Source organism: Alosa sapidissima, chromosome 2 (assembly GCF_018492685.1).
Source record: "Alosa sapidissima isolate fAloSap1 chromosome 2, fAloSap1.pri, whole genome shotgun sequence".
NCBI lineage: Eukaryota > Metazoa > Chordata > Actinopteri > Clupeiformes > Clupeidae > Alosa > Alosa sapidissima.
Window position 1 is genome coordinate 27,102,044 of NC_055958.1, and position 17,375 is coordinate 27,119,418.

At 42.1% G+C, this 17,375-nt stretch overlaps 3 protein-coding genes across 10 annotated transcripts; 1 reads left to right on the forward strand and 2 right to left on the reverse strand.

The window, feature by feature from the left end:
* On the reverse strand, positions 1-12,188 carry LOC121689487 (CRACD-like protein). 5 transcript variants are annotated; one of them, XM_042069362.1, is made up of 11 exons: positions 12,041-12,188; positions 11,600-11,668; positions 7,800-7,891; positions 7,560-7,704; positions 7,153-7,279; positions 6,909-7,070; positions 5,992-6,159; positions 4,037-5,645; positions 1,241-2,589; positions 812-911; positions 1-637 (listed from the first exon to the last, which is right to left on the reverse strand). In XM_042069362.1, exons 3-11 carry the CDS (start codon positions 7,846-7,848, stop codon positions 474-476), a joined length of 3,873 nt encoding a protein of 1,290 aa, XP_041925296.1. In that variant the 5' UTR covers positions 7,849-7,891; positions 11,600-11,668; positions 12,041-12,188; the 3' UTR covers positions 1-473. The 5 variants fall into 5 exon arrangements, with proteins under 5 accessions (XP_041925296.1, XP_041925294.1, XP_041925308.1 ...); XM_042069360.1 differs by lacking the exon at positions 11,600-11,668; XM_042069374.1 differs by lacking the exons at positions 11,600-11,668; positions 12,041-12,188 and adding an exon at positions 9,300-9,890 and having other exon boundaries at positions 4,037-5,642.
* A 218-nt stretch (positions 12,189-12,406) lies between these two features.
* Positions 12,407-15,583, reverse strand: mitd1 (MIT, microtubule interacting and transport, domain containing 1). Its single transcript, XM_042069377.1, has 7 exons — positions 15,018-15,583; positions 14,819-14,920; positions 14,535-14,671; positions 13,935-14,021; positions 13,578-13,693; positions 12,988-13,048; positions 12,407-12,860 (listed from the first exon to the last, which is right to left on the reverse strand). The coding sequence occupies exons 1-7, from the start codon at positions 15,160-15,162 to the stop codon at positions 12,765-12,767; spliced, it is 744 nt and encodes a 247-aa protein (XP_041925311.1). The 5' UTR covers positions 15,163-15,583; the 3' UTR covers positions 12,407-12,764.
* Positions 15,584-15,742: 159 nt separating this feature from the next.
* mrpl30 (mitochondrial ribosomal protein L30) lies at positions 15,743-17,328 on the forward strand. 4 transcript variants are annotated; one of them, XM_042069403.1, is made up of 6 exons: positions 15,743-16,079; positions 16,276-16,355; positions 16,459-16,536; positions 16,626-16,772; positions 16,929-17,002; positions 17,126-17,328. In XM_042069403.1, the coding sequence occupies exons 2-6, from the start codon at positions 16,287-16,289 to the stop codon at positions 17,256-17,258; spliced, it is 501 nt and encodes a 166-aa protein (XP_041925337.1). In that variant the 5' UTR covers positions 15,743-16,079; positions 16,276-16,286; the 3' UTR covers positions 17,259-17,328. The 4 variants fall into 4 exon arrangements, with proteins under 4 accessions (XP_041925337.1, XP_041925343.1, XP_041925351.1 ...); XM_042069409.1 differs by having other exon boundaries at positions 16,276-16,352; XM_042069417.1 differs by lacking the exon at positions 16,276-16,355 and having other exon boundaries at positions 15,743-16,088.
* Positions 17,329-17,375: the final 47 nt, after the last annotated feature.

The following is a 17,375-nucleotide window of genomic DNA, read 5'->3' on the forward strand; positions in this document are numbered from 1 at the left end:
CAAACAATACTTTATTTTGCTTAATTGACAATGGCATTGCTTCATATGAACAGATTATACCAACCAAATCAACAGAATGGGTTAAACCAGGTTGGTTAATGAAATGTACAATTCAATTACTTTATATTCACACAAATCATAAATATGTATATGTAAATGTTAGGTATTTATCATTTAAATATAATAAATATTCACCTTAAATTATACACCTCTCAAATAAATAATTATGGGCATTACAATTAAAGGCAGAAATATACAAAAGAAAAACCTGGTGGTGAGAGGTCAAAAAGTCAATTCATTGCTCCAAAACACTAAACCACAAAGGGTGTTAACGGGGCCATTGTAAATTATGGTTGAGAGAAACAGTATGGGTAGCAGCATTGTGCCTAAAACTGCCATTGGTTTGATTGACAGGTGTAGTCATTGTGCCCCCCTCTGTTCCTTTTCCTCACTTCCTGCTTCCCTGAGCGCGCTTAGTTCATGCTCTTATCACTCCATGCTAAAGACTTCCTCTTGGCCATCTCCATCCAGGACGGCTGGCTCCCATCGGAAGCAGGCTGCTGGGGTGAGGGTGAAGAGATCAGTGTCTTCTTCAGTGCCCTGTCCTCTTTATCTGCAGCTCTCAAGAGAACCAAGTCTGTGGAAGCAACAAAACTGCTAAAATTTGGAATCCACTTTGCGTGGGTACAAGGTATAAACAGATAGGAGACATACAAATGAACAGAAGCACACAGAATCATGCACAAAATGAGAACAATAAAAACTACATTTAAACGACATAGGCTTATTTTTCAAATGTCTGTATCAATACCTGCATCAGGTTTTGAGTCTCTGCTGAGGTGTCCTGGTCTAACTGATGTCAAAGACTCAGATGAGGATTGGGCCCCTGAGGTGGCTTTCGACACTTCAAACTACAAAAAGACACGCATCTGAGCAATTACCAAACCAAACAAGACACCAAAACTGTAAACATATATGTTTATGTTTATGTACAAACAGTCATGCCATGGTTTTTAGCTTTTTAGTGTGCAATGTACTTAAATAAGTATTTAGCTTCATTCTTTTGGCTGTTCAACTAAAAACATGGAAAACATTTCATACCAGTACAGTACAGCATAATACAATGATTCTAGGTCTATTACTCCATTCTATTACCACATGCGCAACTGGGTCTAGAGCAGAGACAGCCACCTAAATAGGTCGCGGGTGTATTTTTATCAGGGACAGAAGTGTGAGCTACCTTGGTGCCTACAGAGGCTCCTTTGTCTCCCCATTTCTCCAGGAAGGCGGCCTTGCTGCCCAACCCTGACGCTCGAGGCCCCAAACCTTCTGCTGCTGCTGTAGCGGCCCCACTGCCTCTGACTGGGGCAGGTTGGGGCAAATCACTCCTCTTCTTTAGTGAGTTCAGTCCATCATTGCTACCTTGTGAGACAGATGGTGCAGCTGGCTGGCTCTGCTGCTTTAGATGGGATAGGGGCTTTGGGCTGGACGAGAGATGTGAGTTAGCAGTGGGCTGTGACGGGCGGGGGATGGACTGGGTGGAGGGGAGTGGTGGGGACGGCTGTGTTTTATTCAGGAGTGAGGAGGGTGGTATTGACTGAGCGGTGGTCTGCTGAGACTGGGCCAGTTTACTCAGTTGTGTTGAAACAATGCTAGGCTGTATGGGTTTGGGCTGCGCTTCTTGGAGCGATGTCCCTCTTATAATGGAGGGAGTTGAAGGTGACTGGCTTGAACTGGTGGGTGCTGGTTTGGAATTGGATTCTGCTTCTAGTAGCAGTTTTGTGACTGGCTGCCCTCCTGGCCTTGAACGGAGAACAGTTGTTGATGACGGGGTTGTTTCTGTCGGTGATGAATCTGGAGGGGCAGTCTGTTTGAGCGTTCTGCTCGGCTGCGCAGATGGCTTTTCAGCGTTGGTAGACTGGGCAGCAGGTGGTAACATTGAAGGCGGGGTTTCAGTTGTAGGCGTGGTTCTTGTGGTTGTCTGTGGTCCAGGGAACTCTGGGGACTTGCTGGTGAAGAGCTGCTGGATGGTTTTCGTCTTCTCCCTGGCCATGCTCATCCAAGACACCTCAGAAGAACCTTGCTCTGGCTCCTTAGCAGATGGGGCTGTAGAGGCTACATCATTTGATTGTGGAAGTGTAGCTTCCTTTGAGGGAAAGGATGCAGGTGGCGTCTGCTTAGTGGGTGAGGACGCTGACTTCCTCTTGACCGAGGGAGAGGGTGCAAGACCTCCCTCCACTGTAGGAGAAGGTATGAACTCCTTTTTGGTCTGAGTTGCCCCTGGCAGTGTGGGTCCTTCAGGGAACTCCGGGAGTTTGCTGGTGATGAGCTGCTGAATGGTGCGGGTCTTCTCCATGGCCATGCTCATCCATGAGAAGTCAGAGCTGGCACCCTCCGGCTCTTTCACAGGTGCAGGTGATGCATCATCTGGCTGAGATGGACCAGCCTCTTCTGAAGGTAAAGGTGCAGGCGACACGGATGATGAGGTCACCTTGACTGAAGATGAAGCTGCAGACAGTCCTACCAATAATGGAGAAGGCATGGACACATTCTTGGGGGGATGTACAACTGTCGATTGGTTTGCTTCACCTGTGGGTAATATTAGGAATTATATTAGATAAAAAATAGATAAAACATGTACTAAGATGACTACAGCACACAGTTCCTAGGACCCCAGGGCAAGCCAGGCATGTATCAGAAACCCAGGGGCGGAGTGGGATACTAAATATTACTAGGAGATTTTGAGCTCCAGCGCCAGGGATGGGAAATTCAGGGCTACTGTTGCGGCCGCTCATCTAAAATCTTCAGTAGTCTGCGACCATCTGTGCGCATCTCATAAATGCATGTCAGGTCATCATATTTGTTACAACATTATTACCAGAGCTGTAGGGAGGGACCGCGGGGAGTGAGAGTGAGAGGCTTCAATCGCACAGACCACACTGCTGGAGGGCGCAACAAAGAACTATTACAAACAGCGATATCATGCCCTTTCATGCCTTCAAAACGTTACCAGCCGACCAGGAATTCTCCCGATTCTCACTCCTCTAATGCAGTGGCATTGCCATGGAACTCTTCCTCTGTCACGTATTATATTTTTAAACAATTCTCCTTGAAAGTCTCTACAGACTGACAGCAATTCTACTAGAGATTGTACAGGAGGTGCTGGTAAAAGACAGTTGTTTGAATAAAACAATGGCAAACAAAATAATGTCCTGTTTGGACATACAGAACGCTAGTAATGATAAACCATTCTATTTGACCAGCACAGCTTCTGATAGGTTTAATGATTAACTTTCAGTGTATTTTATTGTCTACATGGGTCTACATTTAACCAACTTCAAAGAGGTTAAGCTAGTTTACAATCAGCGGCCAATCAATTTGATGTAACTGAGCTATTGCACATCACATTCTATGCCAATCAATCTGACCATTGTACTTTTAGAACCAGAACGAATAATAACAATACGTGTGTATTTTGTACTTCTTCCTACCACACACAAGCTGTTGCCTTGCCAGTTTCTGGTTAGGCACCCTTTTTGCTGATTTGCTGAACTGTCACGTTTTATTGAACGGTGCTGACTTCAAAGCAAGTTGTCACTGAAGATATAAAGACAATCAGCTGGCGTTAGACAGAAGGACACAAGGTCAACCTGAGAGAATATTTCCAAGGCCGCCTAGGCTATCAGTAAGATAACAGATGGATTGGGCAATTAGCGGTTTATGATAGGTGGAGGGAACATGGCTCATCTGCCTCACGTTATGGCAACGGTACATGTAATTTTTCCCCTTTCCTGCATTAGGATTTTAGATAGTAAAAAGCTGATGGGGTTTTAAAAAGCTGAGAAAGAGTGATAAGAAGGCCTGAACCCGGGCAAACCCCACTGCTCTGGGTGTGTATATATTTGAACTCACCACTCCTAGTGTGTGTGTCTTTGTGTGTGTATACAACCTCTGGATAAAACTAGTGATTGCCTAATAAGGAAAACATTAGCCTCTCTTTTTAGAAATAAACAAAATAGAAAAACATCAAACTCACCTTCCTGCCTAAGGGACCTAGATCTTAACTTGCCTCCAGCACTGTCAGTAGATGGCAGTGACGAGATATTCTGCCCATCCGGCATGGATGTCGAAGCAGCATGTATGGTCAGAGACCCTGCCCTGCCGGCCCTCGGACCAGCCTGTGAGCCATGTTGTGTTGTGCTTAGTGTGCTAACATCAGCACTATGTCGTTTAACGTTGACCTCTGACTGGGCGGAGTCAAGCCTGTATTTGATAGACAGTGAGGTGGAGCGCAACTTCACTCCAAAGGCGTTCTTCTCTCCTTCTGCCTTTGTCGGCTCCTCCTCTCTATGTTCTCTCAGGTCCTCATGGGCCTCCACAGCTACCTCCACGCCATCCTGGTCCTCCTCCTCGGTGGCCTCCTCTCCGATTTCATGTGGCAGAGTCAAGGACTCCTCCAGATCTGGACCACTGCTGTTCCCCTGTTGCAATGATTTGGGTTCCACATTCCCACCAAATGGCATCTCAGCAGGGAGAGTAGGAGGTAGTTCTTTGGCTTTCATGTCACCCTTTTGAACGCCACGTTGAGAACAGTAAGCTTGGTGTGGAAAGTTTGGTTTTGTCAAGTCTTTCTTAGCTCCTGTTTCTTCAAATTTATCGGGGAAGCTCCCAGTTTTAGTTTGATCTTTATTGTGTGCAGAAGAAATAGTAAAACGTGGTGATGCAGACGATGGTCTTTGTTGACTGGTTACCACATTCTCCACAACTTTATCTGGTTTATCTGTCTGCCTGGGGGCTGATACGTTGGCTGTTTGTGGCAACATCCCACTCTCTCCTTCTGCTTTGACTGAAGCTTTCTCATTTTTGCTGAAAGATCTCATTTGAGTGGCTTCTAAGGGTAAGCCTTCTGAGTGTCCAACTGCCATCACTGGCTGAACTTTTGGACGAATTTCAGTCTGAGGATTTAAACTCTTATTCCCCTTTTTATCCACAATTTCAGTCTTATTCTGGAGTACTGCCATCTGAGATCCAGTGACACTCTGTTTATCGTTCTCGTCTGCATTTGCTGAAACACTGGCAGGAGTGTCCTGGGGAACCACAGTTGATGGGGCACTGGCTGGGGCAGGTTTAAGTGGATAAATGCCAAGATTCTCTCCAACTTGTCTGGTGCCACTCGCACTCCTTAGTCTTGGAGAGGTAGGAGGCTTTGTTCCAACAGTCTCTGGGGCCATTTGATTGTTTTTGGGATCAGCTGCTGGAGATACAGCAGGAGCTTCCTCTGTTCTAGAACTGAGAACAGAAGCTACAGGAGGTTCCTGATCCTTTGTGACAGGTGGTTGGGAATGAAAGGTGGACTTTGTGATAACAGTCTCGGTCATGACTGGACGTGGCTGGACTGGAGGTCGCATGGGAGAGGAAGATTGGTGTGGAATGCCTGGCTCCTTCAGAGATCTGCGATTGGAAGTAAGTAGATGGTTCTCATCAGGGTGAGCAGGAGGGCTCTCCCCTGTCTGTAGCACCTGGGTGGAATGGGATCGAAAACGGATGGGCTCCTTAGAGACCCCAAGGCCTTTCTCATCTTCTTCGCCATGTATGGGATGCTCCATGTTGTTCATGCTTTCAGATTGTGCTCGAGAATCTGGCTGCTGTAAAGGAAAAAGGAAAACAGTCAATCCACAGAGTTGATACATTACATGAATGTGAGAACCATTTAAGAGGGACAGAGAAGTGTAAACTTGTCCCATACAGGGCTCTAGAATGCAACCAATTTTTAAGGGTGCGACTAAAATTTTTCCTGGGTTGCACTGGTGCACCTAATGTCAAAAGGTGACCTTGAAATTGTGGCATTAAAGGTGGCACGATGAAAAATTTGGGTGCACCTAAATTTTGTGCTGGTGCACCTAAATAAAAAAGTTAGGCGCACCAGTGCAACCAAGGAATTAACAAGCACTTCTTAAAATCATTTGGTGGTTTCTTGGTCCTCCATCTCACCGATGTCTGCTTCCTGACTTTAGCACTGGCCCTCTGGTTCCTGGGCTTCACTGACATACGGTGGCGTGCAGCAGAATTGTCCAGGCAAGGGGTGAATTGTGGAGGGGTGTTGAAATCAATCCCGGTATCTGAGGGAACGGCGATGATGGGCACCGTCGGGCTACTGGGCTACAGAGGATGATGTAAGAGGTTAGTTTAAGAGCACACTGTGAGAAAGACAAAAGCGAGTGAGTTGAAATTATCAGGTGGAAATTGTCTAATGAAAACGTGCATTGCAATACAAAGGCGTGCTTCTTATTCATTATACTTATCTTTGCAAGGAACAAACACATTTTGTGTTGAATATGAGCACTAAAGAAACACAAAGTGGGGCTGTTATTCTTAGTTGGAGGGGGGAACTACACACTTCAGTATAAAGCCTTGTTTCACATGGTTTAAATGAGAAAAGCTCCTCGGTGAGCGGAACATATTTTTATTTGCTCTTCTGTGGCACAGAATATAAGAAATGAGGACAGGTTGCAGAAACTGGGATAGGTAGCAACTCAAGGTCTGACAGATTAGTTTGTAAGTTGCTACACATGGGGCTTTGAGGTTTTCAAGACTAATTTAAGCAACTGTACAAGACTACCACTGCAGTCCTGAATACCTTGCAGTAGTGTTGCAAGAGCAAGAAGGTTGGCACTGTACTATATGAGTCCAAATGTAGGCCCAGCCCAATAACAACTTTTCTGAACCATTTCTAAAAGTTGAGCAGAGTTCTGGAATACTTATGCTGCATGCATTCTTGGGACTGTTTAGAAAAAGCATAGTATTTTCTTGTTGCTTCTTGCAGGTAGTGTCTAGTTGCTGTTTAAGTAAAACATCACCTGAATGTTTTTTACATGCAATTGTAAGGGGTGGCTATTGCGGTTTGGTACCTTGTACGATGCTCTCTGAGGTAAAACCTCATTGAGTATGATTTCAGGAGGGCTTTGCGGAAGCCCATCGTCTTCTGAGCTGCCCCCTGTGTCCTCTGGCCTCTTAATGGACATCACGTGAGGGGGCTGACCGAGACGCAGATTCTGCTGTTGTAGTTTCATCTGAAACACCACAGGAAAGACAGTTAGCTTTCTTGTGTTTGAGTCATAAAATGTCTGATGCAACTCTGTATGAAGAACTCACCTGTAAAGTTTTGATACGACTAGGCACGTTTTCTTGAGACAGACCTTGTGATGGCTCAGCTGAAGACAGACACTGCTCAGCAAGGAAGATGCTTTCGTGCGACAATGCACGAGACCCCAAGCTGCTGCTGGGAAAATGTCATTTAAAGGTTGCTTTAAATGACAGAATATGGAATTATTTTGATAACAGATATGACCGCTCAAGTGTAAACTATTACAGCTTGATGTGACCCAACATCCCATCCCCCGATCATCCCAACATCAAAGCAAACAATGGGGGCAGATAACACATCGGATTTAGATAAGACCAGGAAAGGCAGGACAAACTTCTACACAGAGTCACCTGCACATGCTCAGTTCAGATATGAGGCAGGCAAAACAGCTGTCAGAGTGGTTTACAGAGGTCACCTGAAACTGTCCTCTAAGTCCAGCTCCTCATCCTTCCCCTGGGAGATGTCAGTGGCGGACTGACTCATTTTACGCTGTCCTCCACCCCCTTTCCTCTTCCCGAAGAGACGCATCTTTAGAGATTTCAGCCTAGATTTCTTCTTTCCTGTGATGTTGATTAATACATTATTCGAGTAATTCATAACACACATAGTCACGGTTATCAGAGGGTGGTGGCGTAGGTGATGAAAGTCTTTAAACCTGTGAGATCGTCACTGCTGCCCTCGAGATCCCCTGACGACGACTCCATTATTGGATTTTCTTAGATTTCAATTTTTTTGGAATCTACAATGCTGCAAAGAGAAAGATATAACAAATCAAAATCTGGTATCTGTTAATACAACATCATTGACTGTATGGTGAGGCTGACATTCATTTATTTACTGCAAGTCACATTAGCATTGTTTAGGCTCATAAATATGGTTAAATCAACTATAACATTGAAATACAAATCTCTGCAGGACACAAGAACAATACTTAAACATCCTGACCAAAACATTCAAGCATTTCTTATCAGCCCAAAGAGTAAAATTAATGACAGAACATGTGTCCTGATCTCATATATCAAGTTAGCACCTTCTGAATATGGAACTGAAAAGACGCATATAAAAGGCCACAACTTCAAATCTAGCATCAATTCAAATTAAATTCAATCTGGCATCAATGTATATCTCAGTTAACCTTATATACCAGTGAAAACTACAAATGTTTTTTTAGAACACACAAACGTGCACACTAGAAATGCATACTACTCACAGACACGCAAGATTAACCACTATGTTTGCCTTTTCATGTCTTGTTTGGAGACACCTGGTTTGACACACCTTCCTCGTTGTACTGATACCAAACTCTTTTACAGTGAGCAGGTTTCATGCTCATTGGCTGTGCTCAGATAAGTAAAAACATGGCGATGAACACTATGCAAAGTCCACTTGACCTGCGCAAGATTTCAGGTGGCTTGTTTTCACATGCAAAGAGACGCAATGCTTTTCTTTCTACTATCTCGCTGTTTCCACAGAGGGAACACTGTGAGAAATCCCAACAGATATTTCCATTGCAGTCAGTAAGAACAAAGCACTGCTAGTATAGATATGCAAGTAGTGTAGCAACATTATAAGATAGAGACATATCAGACAGGCAGCATGTGAATGTTCAGCATGAGTTTTGATTTTCATTTGGACAAGGTTGCAGCTGAAATTTGTCATGGTCAGGTCTATTTCTAATTTCTCACATTTACATTGTGTTACCGTTATATAGCAGTATACACCCAAGAGTAAAAAAGTGGAGATAATCCAGACCCTTAATAACACAGAATAGAGTTCCCTGTAAGATTTCACAGAGTCCTAATCCCACAACAACAGCTTAATCACAAAGTTGCAGCACATCGGAGGTATTAAAACGACTCAGATGGCACAACCAATCACACATCATACAAATGTATTATAAATTACTTATTCAGATACATGTGAAGTAAAGTCGATGCAGGTATGGCTACATGAACAGAAACTTACAGTCAAAACAGAAACAGCACAATGACATTATTTAAAAAATAACAATTAAAAACATTTTGAAAAAGCAAATGGGAGGTGAGGTGACTCAAAACCTCTGAGCAAAGAATACAAACAATGCCTACCAAGAGTAGCGCTAACACTGAGCTAGGAGAATGATTCAATTCAAATTTACTATGAGCATTTCACTTACCGTCTGATAACAACAAAAATTCTCTGTAATCCCTCTGTCCTTCCCTTTAATGTGAATATACTGCAGCTGCGATCTTTTTGTAGCACAACCTGTGCCCACAACCTCAAGCACAAGCTTTCATCACAGAATAGGGCCAAAGAGTAAGGTACAAGAGAGCGAGCATATGACAGAGAGAGAGACAGAGAGAGAGAGAGAGGGAGAGAGAGAGAGAGGGAGGGAGAGAGAGAGGCAGACAGACAGACAGAGTGTTAAGTGTACGCAAATGAGAATGACAGAATGCAGTGGCTGAAGGGGAAAGTAAGAGCAAGACAAGGTTACCACTTGACGACTGGTGTTGGCAGATGGAATCAGGAAATCGCATACAAATTACGCACACACACACACTCACTCTCTTTCTCTCTCTCTCTGACACACATACACACACACACACACACACACACACACACACATTACTAGCACACAGTGGCCCACGGATTTAAGCTCCTTATGAAACGCTAAACTGATTTGGAGCCCAGGAATGAGAGGAGAAACAGAAAAAAAGGAAATGCTGCGAGAGATGGGGACACGCATTACACATGATGGCATCACACACACACACACACACAGCGCAATCACCAGTGACAACCACCAGATATAGGAGAGTGACAGAGTGAGACAGAGACAGAGAGTGAGATGGAGAGAAAGAAACAGAGAGAGAAATGAAGTACATGGTAATTAAGAGCCCTCTGGTGACAAAACAACATGTGTTGCTATGAAACAAGGCACCATTCAGTGAACATTTTTGACGGATATTTCCATTAGTATATTCCCTCTAGGACTGTTGGCCTATTTTATAGAATTAACAAAGTCTGAATTGTTTGGGTGTTTATGCTAGAGGATGAAGTAAAGCTGTAAGCCTGAGATTGTCTATGCTGTGCATTTGCATGCATGTGTCAGAACGGTTGGGAATTTTGCATCCACGGCACAGAGTAAAAAAGTAGGATCAGCATATGAAGATAAGGGTTGCCATGCCTAACACAATGTTGTTCAATTTAAAGTAAATTAATAAAACAGTTGCTGACTTCAGCCTATTAGGCCTATTATTTTAAGTATTGTTTATATATATATATGAACTGGAATTGCATTAATTACTTGAATCATATCAGTATGTCAAACAACAAAAAATAAACATGTTAACGCTCCCATTTGAGTGGTCACTGTATCACTGGAATGCCCTATTCAAGGACACTAGCCCGTGATGCCAACAGGAGCTGAATTTAAGCCAAGTGCCCACTGCACAATCTGTCTGTCTCCTGAACCACTAACACCACCATCCGCTGCTGTGATGTAACATGATACGATGTGGGAATGAGATAGATACCCTATAGCCAAGGCCTCTGAAAGGGCCTAAATTACTATCATCCATATTGTTAACATGTGGTGCTTCTGTAAAAGGTCACATCAGGTTAAAAAGACCTCTTTAACCTGACGTAGCAAGGTGCCAATAGCAATATGTTTCTTAATAGATTGCAGTGATACTAATGCCCAAAAGCAGTGTAAAAGGCAAACGTCATTCAAAGATTATCCAGAGTCAGGTACAGGCCTTAAGTCATTTCTGAAGTCTTTTTGACACTAGACCAATATTTTTTTGTCACAAAATTACTCCAAAAATTGTACTTCATAGATGACACAAGCAGAGCTAATTTTCACTGATTATCAATGAAAATGTTAAGAGTAAATGGTGGTTATATTACACACATCCTGAGATAAAATGTCTGTTTGAGGAACATGATCGTGGTTCTAGATGTAGGTAGGCCTTACATGAAGTGCTCTATTATTTCTGATTAATTTTCCCTTGTGTTTTTGATGACCTAGAACAGCAAGCCACTCTCTGTCTCTATATCCTTCTCTCTCTCTCTCTAGTTCATCCTACAGAACAGAGAGCAGCTTTGCCCCAGATATACAAATCTGGGCTGGGATCAAGGGATGCTTACAAATCCTACTTTTCTATATTGCCTGTGCAGCAGAAGGTCAATGGTAACATCTGGGACACGTCAACTCCATACATACATCCAAATAGTTTGAAAATATTTGTGTTGATATAATTTTCAGACACACTGTCTCTGTCAATCTTGTTGACATATGGCAGGCATATTTTACTTGCAAGTGTAACACCCCTTTACTTTTGGAGTGAACGTGAGAGCTGAGATACTTTCATACATAGCCTAATACACTAATTTGTCATGAACTGCATGCAAGAATGCAAAATTATTGCTCAACACGTTTGCTCCCGACACGTGAATCCTCTCAGGATAACCTACCTAGGCTATACAGCGCTCCGTTTTCTGGTTGGTTGCAGTTGCTTCAGGCCAGTTTTTGGGATGTCTTTTCTATTTGAAAGCACAAAAAATCGAATGAGCAGAGCGTTGAGATTAAGCAAGATTACAGACTAAATCCTGTCCCACTCGCAGGCCGCTGGAATATTTCACTGAAACAAATGTGAATGTTCCTAGTAAAAGGACTGACGGACCAGCCATCAGGAGTAAGCTACAGCTATTTTTTCTTAGCCTCGCCGTACTTTCCCTCTCTAGGTCTAATCTAGTAGCCTACCTACCTACACAATTAATGGTAAAGTGTTTACTTGTTATAAAACACTATTAAAATTGTATTCTGACTCATAAACCATTGACAAATCGAAATATAGGCTACTTTTATAACAACATACCAGCCGTTTATTTAAAAATGACACTAGGCCTACTCACATGTGGTCGGCGATGTTAAATTGTATTGCTTCTTTTCCACTTGAGCACATTTGTGAATCGGTTGCTCGGCAGGTGTTGAGGAGCACCATCACTACCACGTCAAGACACGCAGCACAGGCAAAGAATTAACCCTATAACCACGGGATTCAAAACTAAGTCTGGTCACAGTGAACTAAGTCATGTTTAGCACTAGCCTTCGTAGGACGACCTATACATATAAGAAATATGTTTCTCTAGGCGTCCATATCAATAAACACATTTTAAAAAACGTGCACAGGACCACCACAACACAATAAGATCATGATCAGTGTATTTTTTCTGACCAGCAGATGGTGCTATTCACAAACAAAGAAAAGGGCCATATGAAACAGTTGAATAGTTTATTAAAATTAAACCTTAGTATCCAAAGATCAACAGATATCAAAAGCATTTAAAACACAATACAACGTTGTAACCATTAAGACATTATTACATATAAATCCGTACATTAAGCCATTATGTGGTGCACATTGGTTCACCGTGGCCCATTTGGTCCATGATAGCAGCAGCAAAATGAAAAAAAAAAAAATGGTATCCCGTGTAACTTGGTTGTGAGTTGTTTTTGTGAGCACTGCAGCTCAGCCGGAACATAACATGCCATTTCATTAGCATTGTTATGAGAAGGCACTTAGTCTTGAGACTAAGAAATGAGAAAAGTAAGAGGGCACAAAGTAGTTATCCAGCTCTAACTTGTCTTAGTGTGCTTTGTGTGAAAGACATCCACAGAGGTCTCGTGACACTCTCTCAAGTCATAATCACAATATCCAACAGAGAATCTACCCTGAAGAAAAGAAATGGGAAATATTAACGATAATGCTGGTAATGCCAGGGCCATTTTTAAACAAGAAACAACAGAACATAATAGTAGCAGAAAAAAGTAACAAGTAACAAAAAATATATCAACTTGCCTTAGGCTTTTTAAAATAGTCAAGTCCTCGACCAATTTTTATGATCCAGCCATTGTCAAACCTGTAAAAAGTTATCAGATTTACCCTCCAGGCAAAGTTTTTAGGAAAAGACAATATCATTTTAGGGAAGATGAAACCGGCTTTTGGATTCTACTACACTTAAATTTCAGATTCTTGATATATTTGGGGCATAACCTACTGGTTAGCACTTCGGACCTGTAACCGGAGGGTTGCCGGTTCGAACCCCGACCAGTAGGCACGGCTGAAGTGCCCTTGAGCAAGGCACCTAACCCCTCACTGCTCCCCGAGCGCCGCTGTTGATGAGGATTAGTGTGTGCTTCACCACACTGTGTGTACACTGTGTGCTGTGTGTGTTTCACTAATTCACTAACTATTCACTAAATAGTCAAATAGTCTTACTTCAACAAGTATAGACTGTCTAAATACTATGTGGGGGGACATGTAGAAAAATAGCCATGGATGGATTGTTTGAAACATATCAGTCTTTCATTGAAGTCCAAATTGAACTGACTCGATTGGGCATGGAGTGGGCATGACAGGATCAGTGATGCCTTTTCAGTGAACTTTACCTGATTTCCCTGTCATGGATGGTGGAGGAGTACTGGATGTCTAGGGCTACACTTTGGCTCTGAAGCGACTCCTTGATTTCACTGAGGGCACTGACCTGCTGAGCAGAACTGTCTCCCTACAGAATAATGACATAGGTGATTCATAAATATATGCACTAAAACATATGGGGATAACACATTAGATCCAGACACATATCACAAAGGATACATAAACACACAATTAGTGGATTTTTGTTTCTCCTGTTTCAAAAACAGCACTAGATAAATGTTGGAGGTATAACTAATGGCCCTCAAGAGAACAAATCACTGTTATTTTCATGGCAAGGTGGCCATTGTGTGAATGGGTTGATCACTCACATCATCTTGGGAGGTCAGAAGGTGGATTTTCTTGACTTTGCAGGGGGCCTTCAACAGCATTTCACAGAAACGCAGGAAGTTGTAGAGCTAAAAGCCGAGATCTAAAAGTCAGACAACCCGATTCTGTCTTCTGCAGAATATATTTGAACCTCAGATTAACAGATTAAAGGTTGTATCAGCGATTTCAGGCCCCAAAAAGGCCCAAACATAAATCACATTCATCTAATCTTTCCTAACGATCCGCTAGCTGCCTGCCCCATAAGCAGGCCGTCAAAAAAACTTGTCTCTGTAGGCAGCCTAGGCTCCGAAATCTGTACACAAAAACAATTGCTACCAACAAGTGTTGCCAACCACTCAAAGGCAAAATAAAGCGTTCCAACCAATAACCGACGAGATGCGCGTTTAGGAGAGTTTCAATTGCACGGGAGAGAGGGGGAGGGAGTAGTGAGCTAGCTCTCTGTTTTGTTTGAACATCAACAGAAGTGACGTTACCCCGCCACCGCTGATACAACCTTTAATAACAACCAAAAAACGTAAAACATAAAGGATATTATGTGAGTTCACCAGGTTCTTTAAGTGTGATTAAATCAACTTTCTCACCTGATGAATATGGCGAATATAAGGGTCCTCCACCCAAACCTCTGTCAGGCCCTCATTGATATATGGCTTGAAGAGGACTTCATAGCTAAATCCTGTGTCACTGTCTGATATCTTGATCTGTTCGTGATATTTTCCCTCTGATGATAAAAAAAAAAACATTGTGTGATATTTTCCCTCTGATTATAAAAAAAAAAAACATTGCAATTGACATTAACTGTCACAACTCACAACTGAATAATACTAAACAGGGTTTTGTTTGCGTAATGCTATCTCCATTGACTTACCCTCTTTTGCTTTATTAAGATGTTCTTTAATCTGTTCAGCTCTGTCCATATACTTCTTGATCTTCTCCCTATAATGCACTTTCTTGGAATCATCCTTCACAGCTGTAAGAAAGAAGCATCAGAGAATCGTCATGCAATTTAATATGGATATTTGATATGCTAAGAGATAGACATTTCATAGGACAGGTTGATATGACACCTTTAAGGACATCCATGAGTAGTTGAATCCCTTCCTGGTAGCACACCAGAGACTCCTGAAAGCGTGAACTCTGGTCCAACTCCACGGCTCTCTTCAGAACAGAGACGGCCGAAGTCTCCATCCCAGGTAAGTGGTTGAGTGACATTGTCAAGTTGCAGAAACTACCTTAATACGTTGTTAGAGCGTTTCTTTGAGTTTCTTACATTAAACACGTTTTCATTTTCTTCAACGGAGTACTGTAATTTTCGTCTCTTCTTCTTCTAGCATACATGAAAATGCACTATGGTCTTCACTTAAATCTACATTATCACAATAAAACAGTGAGACATCTGAAAAACACCAATCGTGGGCCTCATTATGCTATGATAACGTATGTTAAGCTAACACCAGAGTCTTTATTTAACATTAAAGTACAGTAAACTTCTACAGCACACTTACAGTCGCAACCACTGCAAACGCCCAACAACACTTCCTCGTTAAATGAAGTGTTTCAATCAAAACAATCCCACCAAGAACAGAGGAAATGTCTTGCGTTCCCTTTTTTCTGAGGGAAGACTGACATGATCTCATTTCAGATTAAAGGCAACGTTAAATTTACGAATGAGACAGATAGAAATACATGCAATTTAATTATATTATTAATCTCTAATAACATGTTATGTTATTAAGTGGAAAAAAATATCAGGCAACGTTTCTTACGTACGGGTTTATGAGACGTACTTCCTGTTTCATACTGTCCCATGGTTTCTAATGTGACATAAAAGCGTAGCTTATGGCCTTTTTTGAGTTTCAATATAAATTACAGTTTACCTTTAAATGCGATCTATATAGGATGTCCTGCATATATTTAGACAGAAACATCGCAAACGCCAAAATCTCATGTGCTTGAGAACATTGTTGTTAGCTACCGCTAACTAGCAATAACCTTGATGTTGTAGCTTTCTATCTGCTTTAACGTTAGCTCGCAAGATTTTTTTCTTATCCTGTTTACCAGTGTTGCCAACGAAGGTCGCGATGTCCGGTTTATATCGTGCTTTTCAGAAGTCTTCTGCTGTTATTAAGATATGTTGGGTATGTGTATCATTTTGGAATCATGCAGTTTAACCTTAGTCAACCCCTCTACGCCCTTATAGCCTAGATAATATAACGTTGTCCATCAACATTTGAGTAACCCCTCCCAAGCTTCCATGACTGTACTTGACAACTGCTTTTTCGAAGAGTGCTTTAATGAATGCACGTGCACATAAATCTTCTGCAGGATTCGAGGTGATGCTCGTTGTATTGCCAGGAGTTTGTTTGGACTTGGTCTTGGATGAGAGGAAGTCCTCTAAGAAAGTTGTGTGCTGTGAATGCTGAGTTGCATCTCAGTTTGTTTCTTAAACATAATGTAATGTAATCTATATAAGGTGATGGGGTATATCTGATTTTTATTATTCTTTAGAGTATGACAGAAGCGAGTCAGCTCCCCTGGTACTGTCCTTCTCGCAGCCATTTCAGAAGATCTCGTGTTCCCAGTGAGGTATGTTATTAGCTTCAATGCATGTTTTCTAGAATGTATACCTGTTGCACCATATTCCTGTATGTAAACAAACACCTCCTGTCTTCAAGTTGTTTGAAGAGAGATCAAAAGAACATGAGAAATATGGTGGTGACCCAGAGCAACCCCACAAACTGCACATAGTCACACGGGTGAGGACAACAGTGGGACGGCCGTACTGGGAAAAGAAGGTGGTGAAGAGCTTGGGACTGGAGAAGGTTATCATCTTAAGTGTTTGAACTTCATTATACTTGTGTTGATGTATCATGTGATACCATTCACCTGGCTTCAACTGGTGTTCTCAATTACATCAACTTAGTAAAGATATGAATGATTAATGTAATTACTTTGCTATATTTTGTTGTCATATGCAGGGTCACACGCCTCGTGTCCATAAGAATATACCCTCAGTGAATAATCAGCTGAAAATAATAAAACATCTAGTGAGGTGAGTGTACACCAAAAGTTTGTGAAGCAATCACTATAAATGTTGTCACATGCACTTATTAAACCAAATGTTCTGTCAGGATGACTTACATGCCTGTTTTTTTATTTTATTTATTCTTAATAGGATTCAGCCTTTGAAACTGCCGTACGGTCTTCCTGCTGAGGAAGATATGGCTGACACTTACCTCAACAGCAAAGGAGAACTGATAATACGGAAACTGCTCAAGCCGGTGGAGCCCAAAGCCATTGAATCCTAATTCCTACCACCCAACTCACATCAAACCTCAATTATATATCTGATTTGTTAAATAAAAATAATTTAAACTCGCTGGACAGCTTGACTTTATCACACCTACTGCATATTATTAGTTGGG

What these genes read in the sequence shown, in the direction of transcription:
- LOC121689487 (XM_042069360.1), bottom strand. Translation starts at nt 7,848, where the DNA reads ATGGAGTCGTCGTCAGGGGATCTCGAGGGCAGCAGTGACGATCTCACA. An exon ending in CAGCAGTGACGATCTCACAG is followed by an intron (nt 7,705 to 7,799) that starts GTTTAAAGACTT and finishes TCAACATCACAG; the next exon opens with GAAAGAAGAAATCTAGGCTG. An exon ending in CTCAGAGAGCATCGTACAAG is followed by an intron (nt 6,160 to 6,908) that starts GTACCAAACCGC and finishes CATCCTCTGTAG; the next exon opens with CCCAGTAGCCCGACGGTGCC.
- mitd1 (XM_042069377.1), bottom strand. Translation starts at nt 15,162, where the DNA reads ATGTCACTCAACCACTTACCTGGGATGGAGACTTCGGCCGTCTCTGTT. An exon ending in ACTCATGGATGTCCTTAAAG is followed by an intron (nt 14,921 to 15,017) that starts GTGTCATATCAA and finishes TCTTTCTTACAG; the next exon opens with CTGTGAAGGATGATTCCAAG. An exon ending in TTCTGACCTCCCAAGATGAT is followed by an intron (nt 13,694 to 13,934) that starts GTGAGTGATCAA and finishes ATTATTCTGTAG; the next exon opens with GGAGACAGTTCTGCTCAGCA.
- mrpl30 (XM_042069403.1), top strand. Translation starts at nt 16,287, where the DNA reads ATGCTCGTTGTATTGCCAGGAGTTTGTTTGGACTTGGTCTTGGATGAG. An exon ending in GATCTCGTGTTCCCAGTGAG is followed by an intron (nt 16,537 to 16,625) that starts GTATGTTATTAG and finishes CCTGTCTTCAAG; the next exon opens with TTGTTTGAAGAGAGATCAAA. An exon ending in AGAGCTTGGGACTGGAGAAG is followed by an intron (nt 16,773 to 16,928) that starts GTTATCATCTTA and finishes TGTCATATGCAG; the next exon opens with GGTCACACGCCTCGTGTCCA.